General features: G+C 38.4%; 1 protein-coding gene across 4 annotated transcripts in view; it reads left to right on the plus strand.

Annotated features, from left to right (window-relative positions):
- Positions 1-23,761, plus strand: part of tbc1d32 (TBC1 domain family, member 32) — a 91,753-nt gene that overhangs the window by 44,073 nt on the left and 23,919 nt on the right. For 3 of the 4 annotated variants that reach the window (XM_085132343.1, XM_085132345.1, XM_085132344.1), the window contains exons 26-29: positions 711-810; positions 898-1,023; positions 8,227-8,310; positions 19,254-19,323. In XM_085132343.1, coding sequence (XP_084988469.1) covers positions 711-810; positions 898-1,023; positions 8,227-8,310; positions 19,254-19,323 — 380 coding nt within the window. The remainder of the gene's footprint in view (positions 1-710; positions 811-897; positions 1,024-8,226; positions 8,311-19,253; positions 19,324-23,761) is intronic. The other variant, XM_085132346.1, reaches the window with a different exon arrangement.

Genomic DNA, 23,761 nt, shown 5'->3' on the forward strand with positions numbered 1-23,761 from the left:
CAAATACCAACAGGGATTATCACGAGTGTAGGGCACAGACAATTGGATAAAGAGGCCTGCTTTCTAAACTTCATTAACATTTAGAGCATATTATTTTGGCAAGTCACATGCTGAGTTATGACCCAAAAGTTATGGTTCTTCAGAAATAAGTAATGAGAAAAATAATGAATGCGGCACTAAATGGCAGTGGGTTATACAAATAAAGAAATAAATGAAGGAGGAAAAGAGGGAGGAAAAAACAAAGAGAGGGGGAAATAAGTGATGGCACATAAATATAAACAACCATTTTATGAACTGCTACCAGCTCAGAGCAAAACAATTGCTCAGTAATGAATTCATCAACACTGTTTAACTGCACTACGCTATTCATAATTTTCCGTGTTTCAGAAATATTGTCACCATACATTATCATCAGAAAGATAAAGTATATTCCATTGAATTACAAACAAATGCTAGCAGCCCTGCATAGTAATGTGTCAAAAATTCAGGAAAAACAGCCATAAACACTGTTTAGTCAGAGTAAGACAAAGAGAATAAATGGAAATAACGTGACTCATGCAAGTCTGAAAAGGACTTGCAGTGCTAATCACCACAGCTTAATATGTTTTTGTTATCATGACATTGTAACCATGTGGATTTAAGCATAACGTATTAAACATTGCAATAAGTGGGCATCAGGTTTTGTTTTTTTTTTAATCTGCTTGCTCTAGGGAGAAGGAGAACAGCCTTACCCCTGGCCCTGGTTTTCATGCGATCCCATACCTCGCTGCTACACTTTGGATCCACCAGACATCCTACATACCTCACCGGGTAGGAGGAACATTGATGAACTCACTACTAATATCTTAGTGTTATTGTGATTTTTTTTTTCACCTCTGGTCCTTTGTCTGTCTTCAGACTCCGAGATCAGTGCATTTCTGTCTTCATGGAAAGATCCAAAGAATGACGGAAGCTGGATGGAAGCCTGCCGAACGTTGTACTGTAAAGTCATGGCGTCAAAACCCAACGTGTTAACTGGAAAGGGTAAGCTGCTGGCTCTCTGGGTTTCTGTTTCTCTCGCATCTAGTTAAACGCATCACATTTCTAATACACTACATTGCCCCCTGTGTTGATTGTAGAAGACATGCTCTCGCAGCAGTTGAAAAAAGTGCAAATTATCTTTTTACACTAAAAATGTTTCTCTTAAAGTGTGAGAGAATTTTTTTATTTTTAAAAAGTATAGAAAAGCTAACTGAAGGGTCATGAAGAGTACTTCACAAACTGTGCTGGGTATGACTGAGCGTTACTTCTTGAGGATTGGTGATAATGTATTTCACGCAATTTCATTTCAAACAACAGTACCAGAAAGGAGACTAACTTGTGGATTTTAGAAAGAAATGGCTAGTGGTAACAGTCACACCAATTAGAACATGTAACAGCTACCGATTTCAGAAATACCTGTGAAGAAGCTTGTCGAATTAATGTATTTTTTGAACTATTTTGGACCTACAGCTTAATTCACCTTCAGTGTACCTGTTCCATTTGCTTCAGCTATTTTTCTTTGCCTCCAGGAATGTGGAGAATGATGACAGATCTCAGTATAATTTCTGTGTAAATTTGGCTGCCACATCAGATTTGCAATTTAAAGAATCTTTTTTAAAAAAAATGACTGTTGGTGTTTGTTAGTTTCTCCTTAAGGAAAATATTATTTGACCAAAAAGATGGAAAAATGCAGGGTTTAAATTAAAGGAGTCAAACAGTAACACAAAGGCATATATTAACATTGTGCACCCCATGGAGGATTTCTCTTTTTGTTTGAGAGCACCAGAGTAGTTTATATCTAGGAACACAAGGAAGAAAAGAGTTTGAAAAGCTGGTGGAGTGGATGGTTTGATTGTGAGTGTTTTGTGGATCAGGGATGAGGGGACACATTTAAATTGTAGATGGGAATACCAATGAGCTTACTGGCTGAAAAAGTTAACTTTAAGTTTGTTCTCAGTGGTTCAACTGTAAGGATGTAAAAAATAGACAAAAGCAGAAAAAAACTGCTCAGTAATGCTTCGGTACAGAAGAAGAGGGTTGGAGAAGCAGGTAACTATGTGTCTCTGTTAACAGACAACGCTTCGAAGTGTCACTGGTATGTCTACAATTTCAGTATTTGAGATGTTAAGATGGAGAAAGTAAGACACAGAATACTAGGGGAGAAAGACTTTCTCCCTTTTCTCTGCTGTTACTGACGAGTGCAAGAATGCGCTTGTTTTCCCCGTGCTTTAAGCGAAGAGTAGTTGTAATTTATCGTTTGTAGTGAGAAATGGAGTACATAGCCCTGTGGGAGTGAGAATAATGGTGGGTGACAGTGAATTGTCAACTTTAACTGCTTGTGCTCTGCTGGAGAGGAAGTTATGGACCCAACGGTGCTGCAGTTAGTTGATTACTTAATGGCATGGATTGATGGTAGGAGTAAAGGTATATATGCATCTTGAAAGGTGAGCACTTACACATTCTAATCACATTCAAATAAGCTCTATTGGCTTTCACATAAGCCATGTTGTCACAGATATTTATGTTTCGTTAATGCCAAGGATAGTTTGGGCAAGAACATTTTAAGCCTCCTGAAAGGCTTCATAGATAAATCGAATTCAACTAAGACTAAAGAAGTGACTAGATTTGGTGTTTGCTGTTTTATAGTAACAGATTTGCTTGACTGACAGAGTGATTAAGTGACTGTAAATAACACAAGTAATTAGTCACACCACCAAGAGACCACCACCCTGATCTAAGGAATTATTTAAATAAAATAAAAGTTATTCTCTTTCCACTGTTCTGCATCTGTGTGATGCAGTTATTCTGAATTCAGTACCTATATAAATGGGAGAGCTAAAACTAATTTCACTGGTCACTGGGACACGACTAAAGCTCCATGTATAGAATCAAGAGTCAAATCTAATAAAAAAAATACTTTAAAGGTTTGGTGACTTTGCCCAAAATAAGGTTTAAAGGGACTTTTTCCCTGTAGATTGTGCTTCTACATGTTTATAGCTTCATTATCAGAGTATTTTTGGAGCAGGGGCAGGACAGCATCTTTAGCATTTTTTTAAGGATTCTTTGACTCTCTATAATAAAAAATCACCTTTATTTAACTATCTCCCTCGGATTGACATTAGAGGTCTTGTCACATGATGTCTTTAGAAGGAAAAGAGTTAAATGTACATCCACTAGCAAGGAGCTCAATCTCCAATGCAAATGAAAAATGTTGATTGATAATGACGCACTGAGCTAAGCCAGAGGTGGCAGTTTGGAGAAACTGTTGTAAGGATTGGCGGTGAGCTTCGCATATCCCTTGATATCTTAGCGAGAGGATGAAAAATAGAAACAAAGGAAAGGGATGATGGTAAATCGAAGCAAAAGCAAACAAGTATGAACAAACAGTTTAACTGTGTTAATTTGCCAGACTAGCACAGTTAAATTACTTTAAAATCATTTTCATCCTTTGTTTTTTCTTACTGGTGTGTTTCATTTCATCAACTTTTTTACAGGACTCTGTGCAGTCCTACGAAAGACTAAGTACATCCTTCCTGCTTTCATAGGAATTAAGAGGACAAGCAGCAATCTGACGCTTTTAATCAGATTTCACTTGATTAGCTGATCATCAACAAGTCTAAACACCTCACTAAAAGCAGAAATTAGGGCAGTTTACTGGTCTGAAGCATTTAGTTAGCATGTACATATTCCAGCAAATTCACCCCCAGGTCAGACCCACTCTAGAAATGCGGTCTGAACAATGCTCAGAAAATCTCCAAAAGTTGAATCTGTTCATCTGGACGTAGCGTTTTCAATGGGAGAAACGTTTAGTCACTCATCCAAGTGACTTCTTCAGTCTCAGCTGACTGCAGGTTTCCCCAGGTTTATAAACAGTACATTTGCATAATGACTGAAACCAGCCCACTGAAGGAATAAAGGCCTGGGAGGTCAGTTCCTTCATTATAATTATGCAAATTCTCATGACCATTGATCAACAACCACTGATCAAGGCCCACTGATCAATGGCCATGAGTACCATTCACAGAGAGTTGGGGAATGGCTGCAATCACAGCATTGTAAGATGGTGAAAGATGTACCCTTAGGCCCCCTCCTCGATTCAGAGATGGTCTTTCCCTTTTCACGTAAATGGCCTCCTTGACTCCGCGTTCAAACCAGCGTTCCTCCCTGTCTAGGATGTGTACATCCTCATCATTGAAAGAGTGTCCACTAGCCTGTAGGTGTAAATAGACTGCAGAGTCCTGGCCGACGAGTTAGCTCTTCTGTGTTGTGCCATCCGCTTGGCCAGAGGTTGTTTGGTTTCCCCGATGTATAAATCCTGGCAATCCTCCTGGCACTTAACAGCGTGCACTATGTTACTCTGTTTGTGTCGGGGGACCCGATCCTTGGCATGGACCAATTTTTGGTGCAGCGTGTTTTGGGGTTTAAAAGCCACAGAGATGTGGTGTTTAGAAAAAATGCGTCTCACTGTTCCGATACTCCTGACACGTACGGGATCACTACAGGGATCACTACAAAATGCTCAGAAAAAAGAAAAAAGAGTGAGAGGAACATCTAAGAACCTACAGGCCTCATTTACTGTAGCAGGATCATGAATGTTAAAGTTCGTGACAGTACAACTGGAAAAAGAACAAGTATGGCTTATTTAGAACGGTTGCCTCTTCCCTCTAAAAAGACCTTGACAGTACGACTTAGTGTTGCGAGTTATATTTGAGCAAACCACAAGACTTCTGTAACAATGTCCTTTGGACAGTTAACACCAGAGTAGAGATGTTTTGTTGGATATCAGCACAAACTTATCATACCACCTGGTGGTGGAGGGGCAATGATTTAGGCTTATTTTGCTGCCACACGACTTGGGAAACTTGCAGTCATTGAATCGACCATAAACTCAGTGTATCAGAGTATTCTGGAGTCAAATCTTAGGCGCTTTCTTCAACAGCTGAAACTGAGTCATGCAATTGGATAATCATCCCAAGACAGACTACAACAGAGTGGCCAAAAAAGAAAAGTAGTAAGGTGTTGCAAGGGCCAAGTCAAAGTCCAGATCTTAACCTTATGGAAATGCTGTGGATCGATCTCAAGGGAGCTGCACATTAAAGAATGCCTGTAAACCTCAATGAAGTGGAGCAAAGCTGTAAGAAACACTGGCTCAAAGTTCCTCCACAATAATGTCCATGTGACTGATAAAGTCACACAGAAAACAATTATTTCATGTTATTGCTTCTAAAGGTGTTTTTACAAGCTGGTGAATCATGGGGTGGACTTAGTTTTTCACAGGACTGCAGTCCTATGAAAATATGACTAAACATTGATGATCCAGATTCAGGAGGGAGACCACCTCTGTGTGTTGCATGCACAAGGTCAAATAAATAATCTTTCTTATTGACTTGGTGGGTGTAATGTATGCTAAATATATTAATAGTGAAAAGAACAAAAAATCTAGATGACACAATCTGAAGGTTTTCAGGGTTTTTTTTTCTATTTAGCCTCTTTTTCTCCTGATTGCTTTTATTGAAATTCAGGTGCACTTCACACTTTTCCTCACCAAGATTACATAAACCTGATGTCCATGAACCTTTTGAGACTCATCATCAATGTCGTTGACAGCCACTGTGAAATTGCACCTACGCCTACTTTTCCTATGTAGGAGCAAATAGCTGTGATTCAACGAAGACAAAAATATATTCAAATGAAGGAGGGCTGACAATCTTGTCATTAATGCATGTACTGCACAGTGATTGCCTCCTTTCATCAGTACACTGTTGAAGCCTGTAAAAGCAACTACTCCACAGCTCATTTGAGGCTTTTCACTGGAAGACCACGATCAAGATTTATTATCATTTAGGTTTCTCTTTGCTGTCGAAGTGCTATTTCATGTGTCACATCATTAACCACGTACAACCTGGTATTTCACTTCTCGAGAAACATTCAGTGAAGGAAATGTTTAACTTTTATGAACTGACTACTAAATGAAACTGATTTCCTGGGAAGTTTATTCAACAGTTACTTGTGTCTATTTCTGAATATGAAGACACTGTGATTATCACTTGTCTTTGACAAGCTTCTATTCAGCTGGATGATGATATTGATTATGCTATCTCTTGGTTGAAGCACTTACAATTAGAACTGTTTCATGTTCAATACCTTACTATCTTGTCAGCTTATCGATTCCCTAATTGGTTTTCCTCAGCAGCATATCAATGAAATGCATTCACTCGTGCTCAGAGTTACTGAGCTGCGGAGTGAATAGGTTTGATCAGCCCTTTTAGTCTTCTCTGAACTGGCAGCTTGTGAAATGATTGAAAGTCTGTGCCACTGTGTTTACAAAACACCTTACACTTAGTTCACATATTTAGTAGTATAACAAAAACATACTTTTATTTACCTTTTTTGAAACATTTTATACCAGGACACAAACAGGAAAAGAATGGACGGTAGGTGGAAAAATGTTAATCAAAGGTAGCTAGTGTGAAATATGAGCCATCCAATCAAACAAACTTCACACAGCAGCAGTAAACAGCCCAAGGGACTAGAATCCATCCAGGAATTTCAAGGAAGCTATAATACCTACTTTTCCCAAATCCAATGAATCCAGAAACAAAAATAGTGGCAGCTGCCAGTGCTACCCCTCAGCCTGCTATTAGATACATGTATACATGTCGACTTGTTTTCAAGTTATCTTATTCACAGAATTGTTTTAGAACACTTGACTTCTGACCTTGAGGTTTTGAGATTTCAACTCCTCCAATATTTTAAGTAATTGCACCTATGGTATCAATATGGAAAATCCTACATCGCCTCATTGTCGAGTTATCACATTCATTAGATTTTCAGAAAACTTGAACTCTGACCTTGTGGTCAAAGAGACTGGAGTTTGAACTCGTCCAAGACTTTAAGTAGATGTACCTATGGTATGAATGTAAAAATTCTAGGTGACTGTGTTCTCAAGTTATCACATTCACAAGATTTTCAGAAAACTTGACCTCTGACCTTGACCTTGAGGTTGAGATCACTGAGATTTGAACTTTATGATTATTGTTAACATTAAAAGTTTGTGAGCGTTCTCATATTCATAAACTTGCTTGTCCACACCGCCCACCTGCCCAACTGCCTTTTATAGCTGAGGTGTAAAAACTCTATTTGATTTGAATTCGGTCAACATCCTCTACAAGGTTATGGTCCTGTGCACCTCTGGATGACTTCCAGTGCTTTAGCCCAATCTCACTTTGACTGCTTGCATTTCTGCACATGCACGTTCACCTCGGATGGCAAACCTACGCAGAGCATCAGCTTTCAAACTGACTTGACTTCATGGCAAGGGTCATGACTGGTGGTGAGTTTTGGGTTGGCACATCAGATCAGCAATGTGGTGCATACTAATCATTGACTTTCACAAGGTCGTGCACCATGAATTTGTCCCTCTGGGTCAGCCTGTAAATGCAGACTTCTACTGTAACATCCTGAGGCATCTGAGGCTGAGCATTTGGCAGAAAACGCCTGAACTGTGATGTGTGCTGTGGTGTGCCAGCACAAAGCGCATTGAAAAGACAGGAGTTCTTTGGCCACAAAACAGACTAAAACAAACCAGTCTATTCATTTGGCCTACTACGAGTTAAAACAATAGGTTAAACTCTTTGGCCTGTAGAAGGTTGGTTTTGTATCGTCTTTATTTACTGTTTCTCCCTACCTCACCACCCTCTTCCTCTATTATTTCCACAATTAGATCTTCAGTGACTGTGGGTGGTTCTTTGTGCAGACGTGTGAAGTGACACTAAAAGCCATGCTGACACAGTTTACTGAGTGACAGTCGGGGCCAGTGAATCCACAGTTGATACAAGATGTACATTTTTTGTATTGTATTACAGTGCATGTAATTTTTTCACTGAGCTATAATTTACTTTGTCAGAGACATCCTTATCCTAGAAGTGAAGCAGGTTTGTTTTTAAACTTCTATTATATATTATCTTTTATTAGTATTTATAATGCTAATGACTTTATGCCAGCTGAGCACACTGTACGTCTTACATGGAAAGTATCTGTCCAATCCACTTACAGCTGCTTAATAGCGTAGAAAACAGGATGGAACCAATCTAAAAATAGTTCAAAGCTGACATTTGACTGTTTAAATTGGACTTCCTTTGAACGCAATATTTAATGCCGACCTGCTATCTTATGATTTTTTATGTGCCTGCTTTTTCTCCTCAGTGCTGGCTGACCTTCTGGAGAAAGTTGTGGCCCATCTATCCAATTCTGCTTCAGAGTGCTTCTTCTCTCCAGCTCGGTACAAAGGTCAGTAAGAAGAGCAACCCCCCCCCCCCAACCCTCCATTCTTACAACTTAGTCAAGGAAAATAACTAAAGGGCACTTTGTGGATCAGTGAAGACAGACATACGGTACAGGGATGCAAAACAAACCTCTGTGCTCTGCTCTGTTTACTTTATTTCTGGGTTACCGAAAATTATGTAAAGGTAAATGTTGGTTACACTCCAAAGCATATACAGAACTTGACACTTTGTTTTCTGTTGTGGGTTGTTATAGCCTTCTACTCCAGTCGCTTCTGAAAGGGCCTGTTGGCTCAGTCAGCTGAACTGAAGCCTGCTCGCGCTTCAATGTGGAGATCTGGTCTGTTAATAGTCTTGGTGAACTGAACCCTGGCGATTAAACTAGCCCTGAGGATAGGAATCAAAGCTGGTGATAACAACTGTGTATAGATGGTATAAAAGCACCATCTTGGTCTTTTGTAACCAGACATGGCAAAAAAGACGTCCCTTTTTTGTCATGTCTGGTTACAAAAGACCAAGATCTGATTGTTCAACTAAAGAAAACACACACGCATTGGCTATTAAGTTTTAAATGATGATGAGATTGTATGTCTACTTTGGGAGTCATAAACATCATTAGACCAGTGCACATATTGTCTCTAAAACACTTGGGTGGAGAGATGAGGAAACCTATCAGTGCTCTGTCTTGGTTGTTGAGTTAACTAATGTGGAAATAAAATTTATCCAGCAGTAAACCTGAGTTTGCGGTGAGGGAAGCATCTTGTACAGTACAGCACTTTCCAGCAGGAACTTCGATAGAATATAAAATAAAACATTTTGTGTATTTTAAAATGACCTTCAGTGTGTTTTTGTTGTTGCCGCACTAATCAACCACTTACTACTAACTGCAATGGTAGTTTATTGGATTGGAAAGTGTGGCGATGCTCGCCACCTGGTCTCCCTTCTTGCTTGTTGGTGTGGGCAGGTCTCATTTGTAGGTGCTGGAGAGCTGCTGTGGCTCATTTCCATCAGTGGCACTGGCAGTACCTGGGCTCATTCTGTCAGTGCACTATAAAGGCCCTCAGAACCCAACTGTGTAGTGGCTCTCCTCCCTGAGACACATTCTGGATTTTAGTTTGGGTTTTTGCACTAAACAGCATTGTGTACACAGTCTCTTCAAGCATGCACTCACTTAAGCCACTAATTATACTGACTATACACATGGTTAGTTTAGGTTTTTCTCTTGTTTCTTTAATTTAAAAGAAATAGTCTTTTTAATTGGCATTTGTCTGTGCATCTCCTGTTTTGTCATGGTTGTATGTCCCGGTTCGTGACAGGCTGCATGAGCTCATCTGGTGGGAGTGTAGTACTGTAGTATGTCAGGCATAAAACGTGGTTTTCATGATGGGAGGAGTGTAGAGTAAGTGTATATAAAACAGTTTAGAGATGGAATATTTCCAGACAACAGACTAAATATTATATTTTTAGAAACTCCAAATTTTGCACTTGTCACAGGGTCTGAGTTGGAAGATTTTGGTAAAGCTTTGTCCCTGAGGTAGTTGAAAAACCCCAGTTGGGTAAATCTTTGGGGTTTTTTGTTAACAGACATGTGTTGTGGAAGTTTTCCACTTAAATAAAGCCTGCAGATGAGCGGTGAGCGGTAGCTAACATTCTTTAATCCAAGCACACAAAGACAACATACAACCAAGCTTGATGAAGTCCCTGCATGACCACGGGGCAGGGTCAGCAGAGTCTCACTGAGCCTAGCATGGCTCTCAGTTAAATACCTTCTCCAGGAACAAAAGGCAGTACACAGTTGTTTCACACCTTAAGGTTCACACTCCCTTGCTACTTCCCAGAGTCCTCCAAGAGATGAAAGACTGGTCCTCTGGAGTTCCTGTTTCCCCCAACATCCTTACTACACCCCCACCATTTGTCTTAAGTATGAGTGTCAGACATGTTAAAATCCAGTGGCACCGAGGCATTACAATAACATAATGTGATTAATACCTAGGTAAAAGAAATTCCTATACACATGCTTATCTATTTAGTTGGTGTTATTTTTTCATCTAAATTTGTTAGTGCAATTAGCACTTTCAGTACTCATCCATAGCAATGTGTTGTATTTTTCACATTGTCTGTGTGTAAAATACAACATCTTTCTACCTAGAAAGTCCCTAAAGGTAATGTGCAATAAGTATCCAATTAGCATATTTATTTGTTCCAGTTTACATGTTTTTTATAAAATCAAGTTAAGTCAAATCATAGTTCAATCATGACCTTCACCTCAAAGACATATTGCAAAGTTGTACTAAGTTTAACATCATATTTACCATACTAATTGGTGGAAGGATATCAGTTTGAATTTCATCAGTGACTGTATGGCTCTGCTGAAATAATGCAATCATCTGGCACTTAGTAAACATTGGTATAATTATAATAGTGTTCATTTGTTCAAGCACTCGAAACAGGTGCAGAGACTCAGAAAGACTCCAAGACTCAGCAATTTAAAATTAAACAGAGGTCCAGTTCTATAGAAATTAGGGTGTGGGGAAAAAGCATGAATGGCTCACACACTCAATATAAATTAAAAACAAGCAGCTGTTCATTACTGAAGCAGATTTACCACATTTCTGATTTGCATTGTTCAGCATTGTTGTTTATGTGTTTTGTTTTTTTTAAACTCACTCGGCCATTGTTTTGCACGGGTTAGAGGTTTTAATTAAGATGCAATTAGTTCAGACAGGCCACTAAGTCAGTGATTCCCAGCAGATCAGCTGATGGTTTTGCTGATACCCTTTGTTGAATATTTGGCCAAGTGTGCCATAGGGTGCACTATTGTGCATCTACAAGCCAGCCTGCAGTGCACCTCCATGTCTGCTCCTCCTTTTTATTCTCTGCATGACCCTGTCATTGCTATTGTCTGTGCTGGCTCTCGCTGCTGCTCCCCTGCCGTATTCCTTGCCTGTACATGAGTGGAAGGGTGGGGAGGTACTATATCAATTGTTGTGGAGACATTTTGGCCCATTCTTCTTTACGGACATTGTCTTTAGGTTGATTGAGGTTATACAGCTACATGTTTTTATGGTCAGCTCTCCCTAACAAAGCATTTCAGTGGGTTTGGGGTCTGGATGTTGACCGGTCTATGCATAACCTTAATGTCTTTTCTTTTTTCAGTCATTGTAGATTTTACTGTTGACTGTGCTTGATCATTGTTGCTGTTGCACTAACCAATTTTTCAGACATCTGATGGATAAATGGGCTTTTCCACCACCGTGCTGAGAGCATGTCTTTTGACAGAGGCCTGTAGAGTCTCTTGGATTTTGTTTTTGGCATCCACTCTCAAGAAAATCATAGCACTGTGTTAACACAGCTGAACGCTCTAGACCAACAAACTGCCAAAACGTTTACTTTACAGAGGTGTTCACACTTAATCAAGTGCATTTGATTAGCAGCAACTGGCTGCTGCTTGCACTCCTAATTCCAATGAAAGCAGTAACAATGAACAGGAGTTCATCGAGTTCTTTGAAAACTTTCTTTTTCTGTAGGTTGAACTTAGTGGTTGCAGTCTCTTGTCCTGGAAATCATCTTGGACATTTCATGGACAATATAGTCTGGCAAATGCTTTATGGTATCAAAATGCTATTTGTTGTGAATGCAGGTGTGTGTGCTCCTTGTTGTTCCTTTCTGATGCCACATGAACTACAGAATAGGGGAGTGCAGGTGGGGAGAGCTGTGTCTGTAAAGATCAAATGGTAAAACTGTTTTCTTCAATAATCTGCTCAGTCAAACGAGGCTTGTATTTCTCCGTGGGAGACTTCTGTCCATAGGTCTCGCAATAATAACACAAACACACAGGCCTGCCACCCATTATTGTGTTACTCAAACACATTTGACTTTCTTCCGCAGCCAAATTGATTTTTATGCATATGCTTTGTTTATGGCAATAGCCAGTTTCCCATATGATGACAGCATGCACTATAAGCTCTGTAATGCATTTATTATATTATGTGCAGGCAACTGTTAATACGCATTGTAATTTTTTTTATTGCTAAAGCTGAAAAATATTATCAGAGGCAGGTCAGAATATTATGGATGCTTTATTTTTGGCAGGTTTAACAAAAGCGTACAGTTTGGCTTTCCATACTGAATGCATACTCCATTAATCATAGTTGTATTTTAACCACAGTCATTGTTTAACAGTAAATTTAATTTCCCTCTACTTAGCTAAATGTGGCTCAATTATATTCAGCAAGGGCACTTAAGCTATTAAAAGAAGTGGGTGTGAAATACTGAAATAACATTAACAGTGCATAAGCTATTAATCTGCACTCCAGAAAATTTCTGACAAGTGCTGATTATTTTTACAGTAAAGAGATTTTCTGAATCGTTGTTTGAAATTTCTGTTGGCTCAGAACACCTGTAAAAACACAAGATTTCATTGTAGAACAACATTTTGAACTTGTAATATCTGATGTCTGACACTGACATGTTTATTATGATTTCATTTTTTATTTGTTTTTCTAAGGACATAATATCAATAATCTTTCTTTCATACACATTTTATAGAAGTAACTTTCCCACCTCTTTGTCAATACACAAACAATGCACAATTTGTCTGTTCATAATTACCAGAAGATATGATGACTTAAGAGCTTTTTGGAGCATTTGGATACACCCACAACCCAGGTGTTGCCAAAGGTATCCTTTGAATTTTAGTCTTGAATGGCTAAATCTAAATTACTGGGAGGTGATCAGCAGCACACTGCTGCTAAAATGTGAATGAAAACCATTTCACTGTGGTCTTCTCTAATGATTACTCAACATATAAAACCAAGATTTGTTTCACTTGTTGGAGTTGGTAGATAAGGCTAAGTTTATGTTGCTTATTTCAAGTGCTTTTCAAGGGGCATAAAAAAAGATATAAGGACACACAGGTGGTATAAATCAATACATGATTTAAAATAGAAGATAAACAGAAGATGTATAAAATAAAATTGATTAAATGGAAGAATATAAAGGTACAAGACTTGTCTCGAAGACACTGCACTATTTGAATAAATAGCTTCATATTTTACCTGGTGACAGTAAGGTTTTAAGCTGCAGTTTAGAAGATATGACTTGGTAGAAGCTTGAGGTTTTCCAGGAGTGAGAATCATGTGAAAAAGAAAGTTTTCATAGGACTCTCTGCTCTATACCAGTAGTTCTCAAACTTCTCACAATGAGTACCACCTCATAAAATATATGGCTCTTGAAGTACCACCCTTATGACCGACATTAAGTTACAGTAGTATAGGCCTATTTAACACCATATACAGTTTACACTAGACAATTTTATTTCTTATATGAATGTTATTTATTGTAACTGTCATAAACAGGATGTGACAAGTGACAATAATAACAACTGTACTGCATTAAAACATTCACAGCAGGTGGGATATCCAGTCTTTAAGTAATGACGTATGAACCCTGTTTCCGGGTCCAAACGAATCGTTTATTAAGGTTGTTGTGTTTTTAACATGTTTTAATGCTTTGTATCTTGTTCTGTTTAATCTGTACAAGCTCCTAAAAAAGTCAGTGATCACTGTCGGCCTCTCTCAGTTTTTATTACCACTGTTAAAGCCCAGTTTTTAAAACCTTACGATGTAGCTACAGCCCAGCCCATGCAGCAGTAAATTAATGACTAACCTCGTATTGTGGATGGATTATCTCAGTTGTTCTCCTGACTGAAGTTTGGTCCGTCTGTATTTGTCTCTAACCATTGAGTGGAAAAAAGTTGGCGTTCATTTTCCAGCTTCAGTGTGTTTATATTATGCTAATTATAGCTGTGTAGCTAGCCAATGCGTAGCACATCATTATGTATGAGCTAGCCCAACTTCAGTAACCCTGTAAACGTCACTACTGTTTAGTTTTCTGTCTTCATTTGTGTCGGAAGTGATAGCAGAGCTGAACGTTTACATTTTTCCCGCGTACCAGTAGAGGGAACCCACGTACCACCAGTGGTACGCGTACCACAGTTTGAGAATGACTGCTCTATACTCTATGAAGTAAAACCCATGATTCCCTATGATTTAGTAGCTTGTATGATCTTTGAAATACTTATTTTCTGTATGACTTCATCAGTCTCTCACATGGTTATGGAGAATTTTTAACTCATTCTTCTTTACAATGTTGCTTCTGTTCATTGAGGTTTGCAAGCATTCATTCATGCACAGCTCTCTTAAGGTCATACATGCACTTGCTTTTTGCATAGGGTATGAATGTTTCCAAGCACGTTAACAAACACGTGCCATTTTATTTCCAGCAGTCTTATGGATTTTTTTAGATGCAACTTTGCAAATGTAAACTGTCCTGCCATGTTCTTTTTAGAGAACAAGTCGGAGATAAAGCTCTTGAGCTTTTTTTCTCAGAGCATAGTTTGGCCTTGGGTGAAAATTCTGGGACATCCACTTCTGGCATTGCATCACCTGAACGCTTCAGACCAGCAACCTGTTAAAACTTTGCTTTTACAGAGGTGCTCACACTTGCTGATGATCAGTGAATCAATTACATTTAATCAGCAGCACCTGGCTGCCGCTTACCCTCTAAATTCCTGTTGAAGCAGTAAGGGTGTATGTACTAAATTAAAATAATTTAGAGTGTGGTTAAGCCTACAGTATAGATTTGGATGGTTTGACATATGACAGTTTGGAATTTAACTGTAATTGCCATAAAAATGAACATTCTTTATGCGCGCGGTGTGTCATGCAATAAAAAGTTTTGAAACCGTGTTAAAATTTGACAGACTTTATAAGTAACATCATCCCGAATATGTCTGAGCTTCTAAAGAAAAGCTGTCAAGATAATTCATGAGAGTAAAAGCATTCACTTGGATCTATGAATTAGTAGACAGTCATTTGTGGCAGGGAGACAGCTAATAAAAGGCAGCATCTGTCTGTAGTGCTGTCTGTCAGCAAAAAGGCCTCACTTCTCTGGGGACTGATGAAGAACCTTAATTCTGGGTGTTTGTTTTGATGATTTATTTATCTAAATTCACAAACACACATCAGAGTTGTTTGTACTTCCGCTTTCTTTCTTTCATATTGCCTCACATTTTTTTTTACTTCATTTTTGGGATCAGTCGCAATCTTATTTGCATAATTTCTTTAAGACAGAGCTGTTGTGGGAAATAGTCCACCCACATTTTACATGTCAGATTGTTGATGCTAATATTTTTAAGTCCTTTTCTTTTGGAGAGATTGCAGGGTTGAACTTTGTGATGTTTTTGACACACTTTGACCGTATATGATGTACTGGAATTCACATCTGTCAGAGTTACATTATAAGAGAGAGGCATAGATTTCTGTTCAGGATTTTTATATATACATACATACTATGGGTGAATTCAGTAACAGCAACAGCTTTCAGGGTAAAAATAATTTTAAATCCGTATTTTTGGGCAAATATTTTCTCACTGGTGATACTGTAGATACAGTTTTTGTGTACCTATGACAAATTAAATTTCAGTTAATTTATGTAATGCTTCAAATTAATTGGACAGATAAGAGCCTGAAGATATTTTAAGATGGGCTCTGCATTGTAAGGCTTGGTTCTGTATAAACATTGACTAAATACACACTAATTTTGTTGCTAAAAGCTAGATTTATGTCCACACAGTGTAAGTGACACAAGTACACAGAAACAGAGCTTTTGCCATTTTGACCTGTGTTCAGTTACAACAGCCCATAAAGGAGACCAGATAGCAGTCAGGACTCTTGTTGAATTCTGCAATCTGCCGGTTACATTTGTGTGTAATTGTCTGCTTGTGACATGGAAAAATGCCCAGTGGTGTTTAGCATTGACTAGTCAAAGCCACTCTGCCCAGCTTGACGCTCCCATTGTATGAAGAGAGCAGGCTCATTTGCCAAGTGTTAACTGCTTTCAGTTCACCGTTCAGAGTTGTATCTCATCACCTGCCATGGCCCTGACTCCTGAAGGCAGCTGTCCAGCAATCTCATTTATCTCAGCTTCCTGTTAAAATTGGGTTACTGCATCCCATGAGGAGCATCTTTTTATGTTCCAGAGATCTATGCTTGCTCAGATAAAATAATAATTTAAAAGGATTTTTTAATCCACATCCTCAAACTTTTTTAAGTCTCTGCTTTTAAGTATTGCATGAAAAACTTCAAAATTGCATTCCCTTTCTCCCATTCTGAGATGCTGCAAATTGCTGAAAATGGAGATTAGTTAGAAGAAATGGTTTTTATTATTGTTATTAATCACATGATGCATTTCCCTCTTCTGGCAGTGTTTTAGGTAGATGTCACGGCAGAAACCTCCCAGCAAGTGCAGCAGGGTTTGAATGACCTGCTGCAACACTTGTTGGGTTTATGGTTCATATTAGTGTTACAAGGTGCTTAAAGGTGCTCCTTGTAGGTGGTCTAACATTTGCTGCTGCCATCCCTAAATGATGAGTGTTTGAGTGGTTGTCAGACAGTTAGTCATAGGAGATGTAGGCTCCCTGTACTTAGTTTCTAGCACTAAAATATAGGAGGTGCTCTTGAAACATGAGGTTCTTCAAGTCTTTTTCACGTGTGAACTTAGAGTTTCAGAAAATATATATATTTTATATATATTTGTATATTATGTATATTATATATACAGGCTATTTATATTATATAAATAGCCTGCTTCAGGCAGGTTCACACAAGTGCAAATACTGGTTTAGGTGAGCCCACTGCCTGGATGGAGTGGGCAGGAAGCAGCGCGCTTGCTATTGCTGAATGTACACCATTAGCTGTGTTGTTCTCACACTGGTGCAATCCAAAATCTCACGGACAGGGCAAAATAAAAATGGTAAATGGCCTGCATTTGTATAGCGCTTTACTCAGTCCCTAAGGACCCCAAAGCGCTTCATACTACATTCAGTCATTCACCCATTCACACACAGGCAATGGCAAGCTACGTTGTAGCCACAGCTGCCCTGGGGCGCACTGACAGAGGCAAGGCTGCCGGACACTGGCGCCACCAGGCCCTCTGACCACCACCAGTAGGCAAACATGGGGTTAGTATCTTGCCCAAGGATATTTGGCATGCAGCCAGGAGGCAGCGTGGGATCGAACCACCGATCTTCTGATTAGTGGCTGACAGCCTGAGCTACAGCCACCCACTGTAGGTATCAAACGCAGGTTAAACGTTTGATACCGTTGTGTCGGACTTTTGCATTCTCATATGAATCTCTGTCTAATGATGTCTAGAAAAGTTAGAAAAGCAGAAAATTTAGATATTTGGGAATTTCTGAGCATGTTAGCGTGAGTTCAGTGATTCATTTTTTATTTTCTATTTTCTATTTTTTTTTTTTTTTTAGTTCACGGTTAATCAAAATTTCCTTGCTTTTTTAAAATTGAGCTTTTTAATTTGGTTATGCCTTTATTTTTACAGCTGAAGACATTCTTGGATATATTGTCGTAAATGATGTATGCTCATATCTCTAAATGGGTTTCATAACTACCTCTCACTCCGTTAAGTCCTTAACACTTTCAGGCTTCTTTATTTTTAATATTACTTTTGTTTTAACTTCTCTGAAGCACAGGGGATTGCACAGAGTCTGGGAACTAAATCAACTCAGAGCTCCAGATTCATGATATTACTCTTCATAAGCTTCACAACTACACCTAAACTAAGTACAAATTGTCACAACTAATCTCAGAGATAAATCAGATGTGCCACCTTTCATAGTGTATCTTGTTAAATGATTGTGATTATAGTTATTAAAAACTGCAAAATACACTCTGGTGGCTTAATGCTGAGGAGAGAGAAATGGGCAGGGAGGGAATAAATACAACAAGAAGAGGATTCATCTCCATTAGACAGTAATTGCCATCAGCTAGAGGTTTTCACAGATTTTAATATATAGGGAGAGAAGAGTGAGAGAAATGACAGAACCAGCTATCCTGGCATAGATTCATGCCCTCATCAAAAGCCATTTTTTCTCAATTAATCCAAGATTTGATGGCCTGTGATTAATCCACATTGGTCAGCTTTGATATTTGGATGGCAACAACGTTGAATTATAACTCTGATATGTAGATTACAGCTACTGTTATCATCATTTCCCTTGCATTTTTCTGCACCATTAGCCTGTAAATTGAATTGGAAGTTTTTCCTGCCACTGATGGTGTCTGGATAATACTCATCATATTAATTGTTCAAATGTTCTCATCATCCTCCCATAAACTGTCTGAAGCTGGGGATCCATTTGCACAGATGTAATATTATCGGTATTCCCCAAAGCCAGCAAGCAGTGGAAACATCTTCCAAAACAAAATGTTAGTCCTCCCACTGTTATTACTTCATTTGTCGTTCTATCCGCACAGTGACAACTGCAACTCCAAAGACGAATATATTTTTAATGATTTTGGAACAAATACTGGCACTAAGTAAGAGCCCATGAGAGCTGATTGCATGCGAGCTGTTTTTGTTTTCACGACTCTAAAACTGGCCTGTATTTTCAGTTGCTGTAGCCTCACCATGTGACTCACAGAGAAAGAAAAGGTGTTGAGATAAAGAGCATTCTCACTTCAGTTTTCGCTTCTTTTTTTTCAAAAACCCTGCCACAGCCCTAAACTCCTGAGTTATTGCTCTGCTGCTCTACACTGTCAAAATGCTGCTGTTAAATTACCCATGGCTGACTTTTACTGATATTACCCAAGTCACCTTGATGTCACAATAGCTCGCAAACATCACAATTAAAGCCAAACGACTGTTGTAAAACTGCCAGCTACAAAGTTACCTAGACACAACATTACATCTCTGGTGTCTTAAAAAGTAGCAATTCATGATATGCTGTCATGTTTTTCCATTTCCCATTGCAATAATATAAGATGTTAGGAATGTATAGGTAGTGTTCCACCCAAACTTTCTTTTATATACCCTCTCAGTGAAATGCATTGCTTGGTAACAACCACATCTTTTTTTCATCCTGTTTTATAGCAGAGGAGAAGACTGTGAAGAATGCCGTATTATCATCTGTGGAACAGCTGGGAATCAACACCTGTCTGAAGTATGTAAAGGGATTTTCTTTAGCTCATAAACCCTTATTTAATTAGGCTTCTTACAGCAGAAGGAGAGCCTGCTGCGTATAAACTATTTCAGTAAAGTCTTAGAATTACTCAACTGTGAGCTCCATGGAAGTAACTACCCTAAAGTATCTCTTAAAAAGAGTCTAAATCACTGCGATGGGACTAACGTGCATGTACCTTAATTTTTATTTTGTAGTGTATGCATTCACAATGAATGTTAGGAGAAAGTGACATTTCATATTGGATGGGGAAAGCATAGTTGCAGGCTAGAAGCTGTGTCTCACTCAGTTTGAATCTTTTTGCAGTTACTTTTGCTTCAATTAGGCGCTGATGAATGTTGACATGGTCCTAATCAATTGTTTCAATAACCGCGTCTTCACCACTGGGCTCCACATGAAAACAAGCATCACCCCTTTTAACGCAGTGGTGTGTTTTTCTGCTCAACACTGACATCTTTGACTTACAATGATAATAGCATGCTGATGTTCAGCAGGCATAAAGTTTACTGTGTTCAGCATCTCAGTTAAGCATGTAAGCATGCAGACGTTGGAGAAATAGCACTAAAGAGAAAGTAGAGCTGATGTTGAAGATGTAAGTTGGTTTGGTTTTAATAGAATAGCAAGGCTCCGTCATTAAAGTGGCCATCGGAAAGTTAATTGCATAATCTTACCACCCTGAACCTCCTATGACCTGGCATCAACAAATGTGGGCATCACATTTTGGGTTGTGCACAATACTAAACTCTATAAAGGCCTGATATCTGTTACGAGGACATTATACTGCCACTGTTCTATCAAAATGTAAAACAAATGTCCTCAGATGTGGATTTCCAGCCATTGTAGAGCAAAATCAGGTAAAAAGATAATTCTTTGTTTTTACATTCATCAGGTCCCAATCAGCCCAAATAGCAAAGAGAAATTAAAAATTCATGCCATGAAAGAGTACGGTTCATATGAGGTTAAAAAAGAGCGATCCCACTCCCTCAAGTCTAAACATTTTCTACTGACAGTGCTTAAATTGAGTCTCCAATTGATTTGTGATTTTTTTAAGAAAACGATGTCTCACTTTTTTTTTCTTTTTTCAGTTTAATATGGGTATAGAGATACGATGCAAAATATCCATGTTTTTCCTTTCTTGCTCTACAAACGCCTTCTAAAGATTTTCAAATCCACATCAGAATTGACTCCAAAAGTTAATCACTCCTAACATGAGCCAAACTGGTAAAAATTGTCATGCCAAACCTTCAATTACTTTTTGAGTAATCTTGCTGACAAACAAACAGGCAAACAGAACCAATCTACATATAAGCCGCTTGGCAGTGAAAGTAATGGCTTTATCTGCCTTTAGTTTTCTTCGCTATGGGACTCCATCACTATGCGGTTCTGTTTGCCACTGCAAAGTAAAAGGAAAATAAAGTCTTAGTTTTACAGCACAGAAGAGTGAGAGTATATTTTCTGTTACTTTCACATTAAGTATGAACTGTTTCCATTTTTCATTTTTCAAAACATCAAACCAATCCTTTGCTCTACACTTCCTAAAGAATGTGTCTGCTTTTATATCTCCATCATAGACCAAATGAATACACTCATACATGTTTTCTTTTGCTCACCCCAACTCAAACCTCTGTAGCTACTTGTTTGTGAATAAGCAAAATGCAAGTTTTTAGCTCATCTGGTCGAAGGACTGATGAGCTTATGTCGATAATTCACAATAGTTGTTACTCCTACTAGAGTAATGGTCAGATCTTCACCCAAACTGAAACTCAACCCAAACTCAAGGTCAAGGTAACATTTATCGCTTTGTTAATACCCTGTGAATTGTGATGGATTAGGAGCTGGATGAGCTAGTACATCACTGAAGGTCTGGTTTCTCTGTTTCACTCTACCTTTTGTGCCGCTTTCTTATCTCTCTGTACACAAAGGTGTTGCTTATTCTTAGCACCCGCTCTAGAAAAAATTAAAAGTAATCTGGTCTTGCTGTCCCAAAGGTAATATCACTTGGAAAAACCAAGAGAAAGATAAAAAGGTGGCTTTTGCCGCTTTAACCTATAGCATATTTAAGCCATCTAAAAAATGTAAAAGCTCACTTTCATTTTTCAACAAGCTTGTGAACTCAAAGCCGTAACATTAGAATTCACCTCAGCGTCCACTCTCAACATGACTTAAAGCTGCAAATGTGCACAAAAGTCAAAAAGTGAGAATGAAAGTTTTTTTTGTTTCTCAGTTCAGCAGCTGGAGACACTTTTGTTAGCCGACATTAGGAAAATTGTCAGAGCTGACTGATGTGAGATATATAAGTTGAGTCAGTTTTTATTTTTTACAGCACATTAATACACCCTTAGCTGACCGAAGTGCAGTACATGCCATACTATAATTAAAACTCACTAAATCAACAATAAATTTGCTCTAAAATACAGACCAAAAACATAAAACATCCTCAAATTAAACAAGAATAAATGAAAACACAACCGTGCTCGCACAATAAAAACTAGGAAATCATGCTCAACTGAAAGCTGGAGAAAATAAATAGCTTTATAATTGTGTTTTATAATGACTGAGTGACTGGGCAGGTTGCCCCTAAATATAGAGGCTAACATCGAAAAGCCAGTGTGGCCTCTGTTTTAGGGCCTGAATCAAGGAACATCCAAGATCAGTTGGTCTGTAGACTTCAGGGCTTTGGCACAAGTGCACTGCTATAAGACTTCAGCTAAGTAGAAAGGCACAAAATGGTTGTGAAAAGCTGATCCTGAAATGGACTGGAAGCCAGTACAGGTGGAATGTGAGCGCACCTGTCAAAAAGCGAGCTGCTGTGATGACTGATTAGTAGTGATGTGCAGATCGATCCTGAAATATCGATTCCTCCGATACCAATCATTTATGTTCTACAATCGATTCTCACATTAAAATATCGATATTTTAGTAATTTAGAATAATTTGTAGTTTATCATTAACAGGAACACAGTGGAAAGAAACTATAACATTCGGATTGTCTACATTCAAAGGAACTACTTCCTGGGGGTGATAAATACATTTTACAGTGTTTATTTATCGGATAAAATACGTTAAATGTCCCCGTTATTATTGGCCGGGGTGAAAACCCCGGAGGAACCTTCCAGAGGGATTAATAAAGTTAAATTTAATTTAATCTAATCTAATAACTTTAATCTCAGCCAAACCGATTTACTCACGAACAAATAAAACACTGAAAAAGCCAAACAATAGCATTTTTAAGTTATCAAAGTGACTTATATATCATGTTTAACCCGAGTAGTGAAAGACCGTGGGGGTTTATAAGACAATGTGTCGGTCGGCTCAGATATTTGAAGTTTACACAGCTACATGCTCACCTGAAAATATGTTAAAAGGTTTTTTGCGACCCAGAAAGAGAAATAAGAGTAATATTAAAACTAAGTAGCTGCTGTCATTGTTGGAGACTGGAATTGGCTGGGCCGCGCTATGAATTCTGCGATATGGTTTAATAATGAACTCTGCATTATTAAGTGATAAGAACAAGAGATCTGATGTCCTGTAATCATTATGACGCTATAATTTGAGATACAATCAATAAAATAAGTTTTTGTACAAAGTATTGGTATCGGATCAGTATCGTCGATACCACCCTGAATATTACTTGGTACCGGATTGGAAAGGAAATCAGTGGTATCGCACATCACTACTGATTAGGGCCAACCTCCAAAGAATTACAAAGTCTAATTAAGAGGTAACAAAGTTTCAAATTACTCTCTCAAAGTCATGTGGATGGATGTGGGCCCTAATTTTACTGAGGAGCTTTAAGTAAAAATAACCTTATCTTAACAACAGAGATAGGTGAGTTTAAAAATGCACTTTGTTGAAACAAACATGTTGTAGAATAGACAGGAATTTCATGATATTGCTGCCCTGTACTTGTGCAACTACTTGTTCTGTTCTTTATTTTTCCCACAATAGACCCTCTGACTTGTGTTACTGTTCTCACACTGCTTGTTTCTGCCTTTAACGACACCCCGCTGCTACATTACACAGTGAATATAACTCTTTCTGAGCACCTACTCCGAAGGGAGCTCTGCAGCTGAAAAGTTTCTGTGCCTGTCCAGGAGAACAGAGTGCCACATTTTTTATTCTGGTATCAACACAGAGTGCAAACATTACCCGCAGAGTGGTGGGTGTTATAGGATTAAAAGTTGTTGAACATGAAATTATAATTAATCTTTTACTTGCGACACTGGACTTCTTGAATAAAGTTTTGAGGACTCCTCTGGGGTATTTTCTTTAGTCTTCAATGTTGCTTTATCTCTCAGTTTGATATAAAGAATCCCATTGGGCAATGTGACTTTCATGAGTGATTCTGGGAACTGAAAGAAAAATGGTCATGCTGAGAAATGATCTTTTTTTTTAAATTAATATTTTCACAGTACATTTT

This window comes from Neolamprologus multifasciatus, chromosome 15, assembly GCF_963576455.1.
Source record: "Neolamprologus multifasciatus chromosome 15, fNeoMul1.2, whole genome shotgun sequence".
NCBI classification, from domain to species: domain Eukaryota; kingdom Metazoa; phylum Chordata; class Actinopteri; order Cichliformes; family Cichlidae; genus Neolamprologus; species Neolamprologus multifasciatus.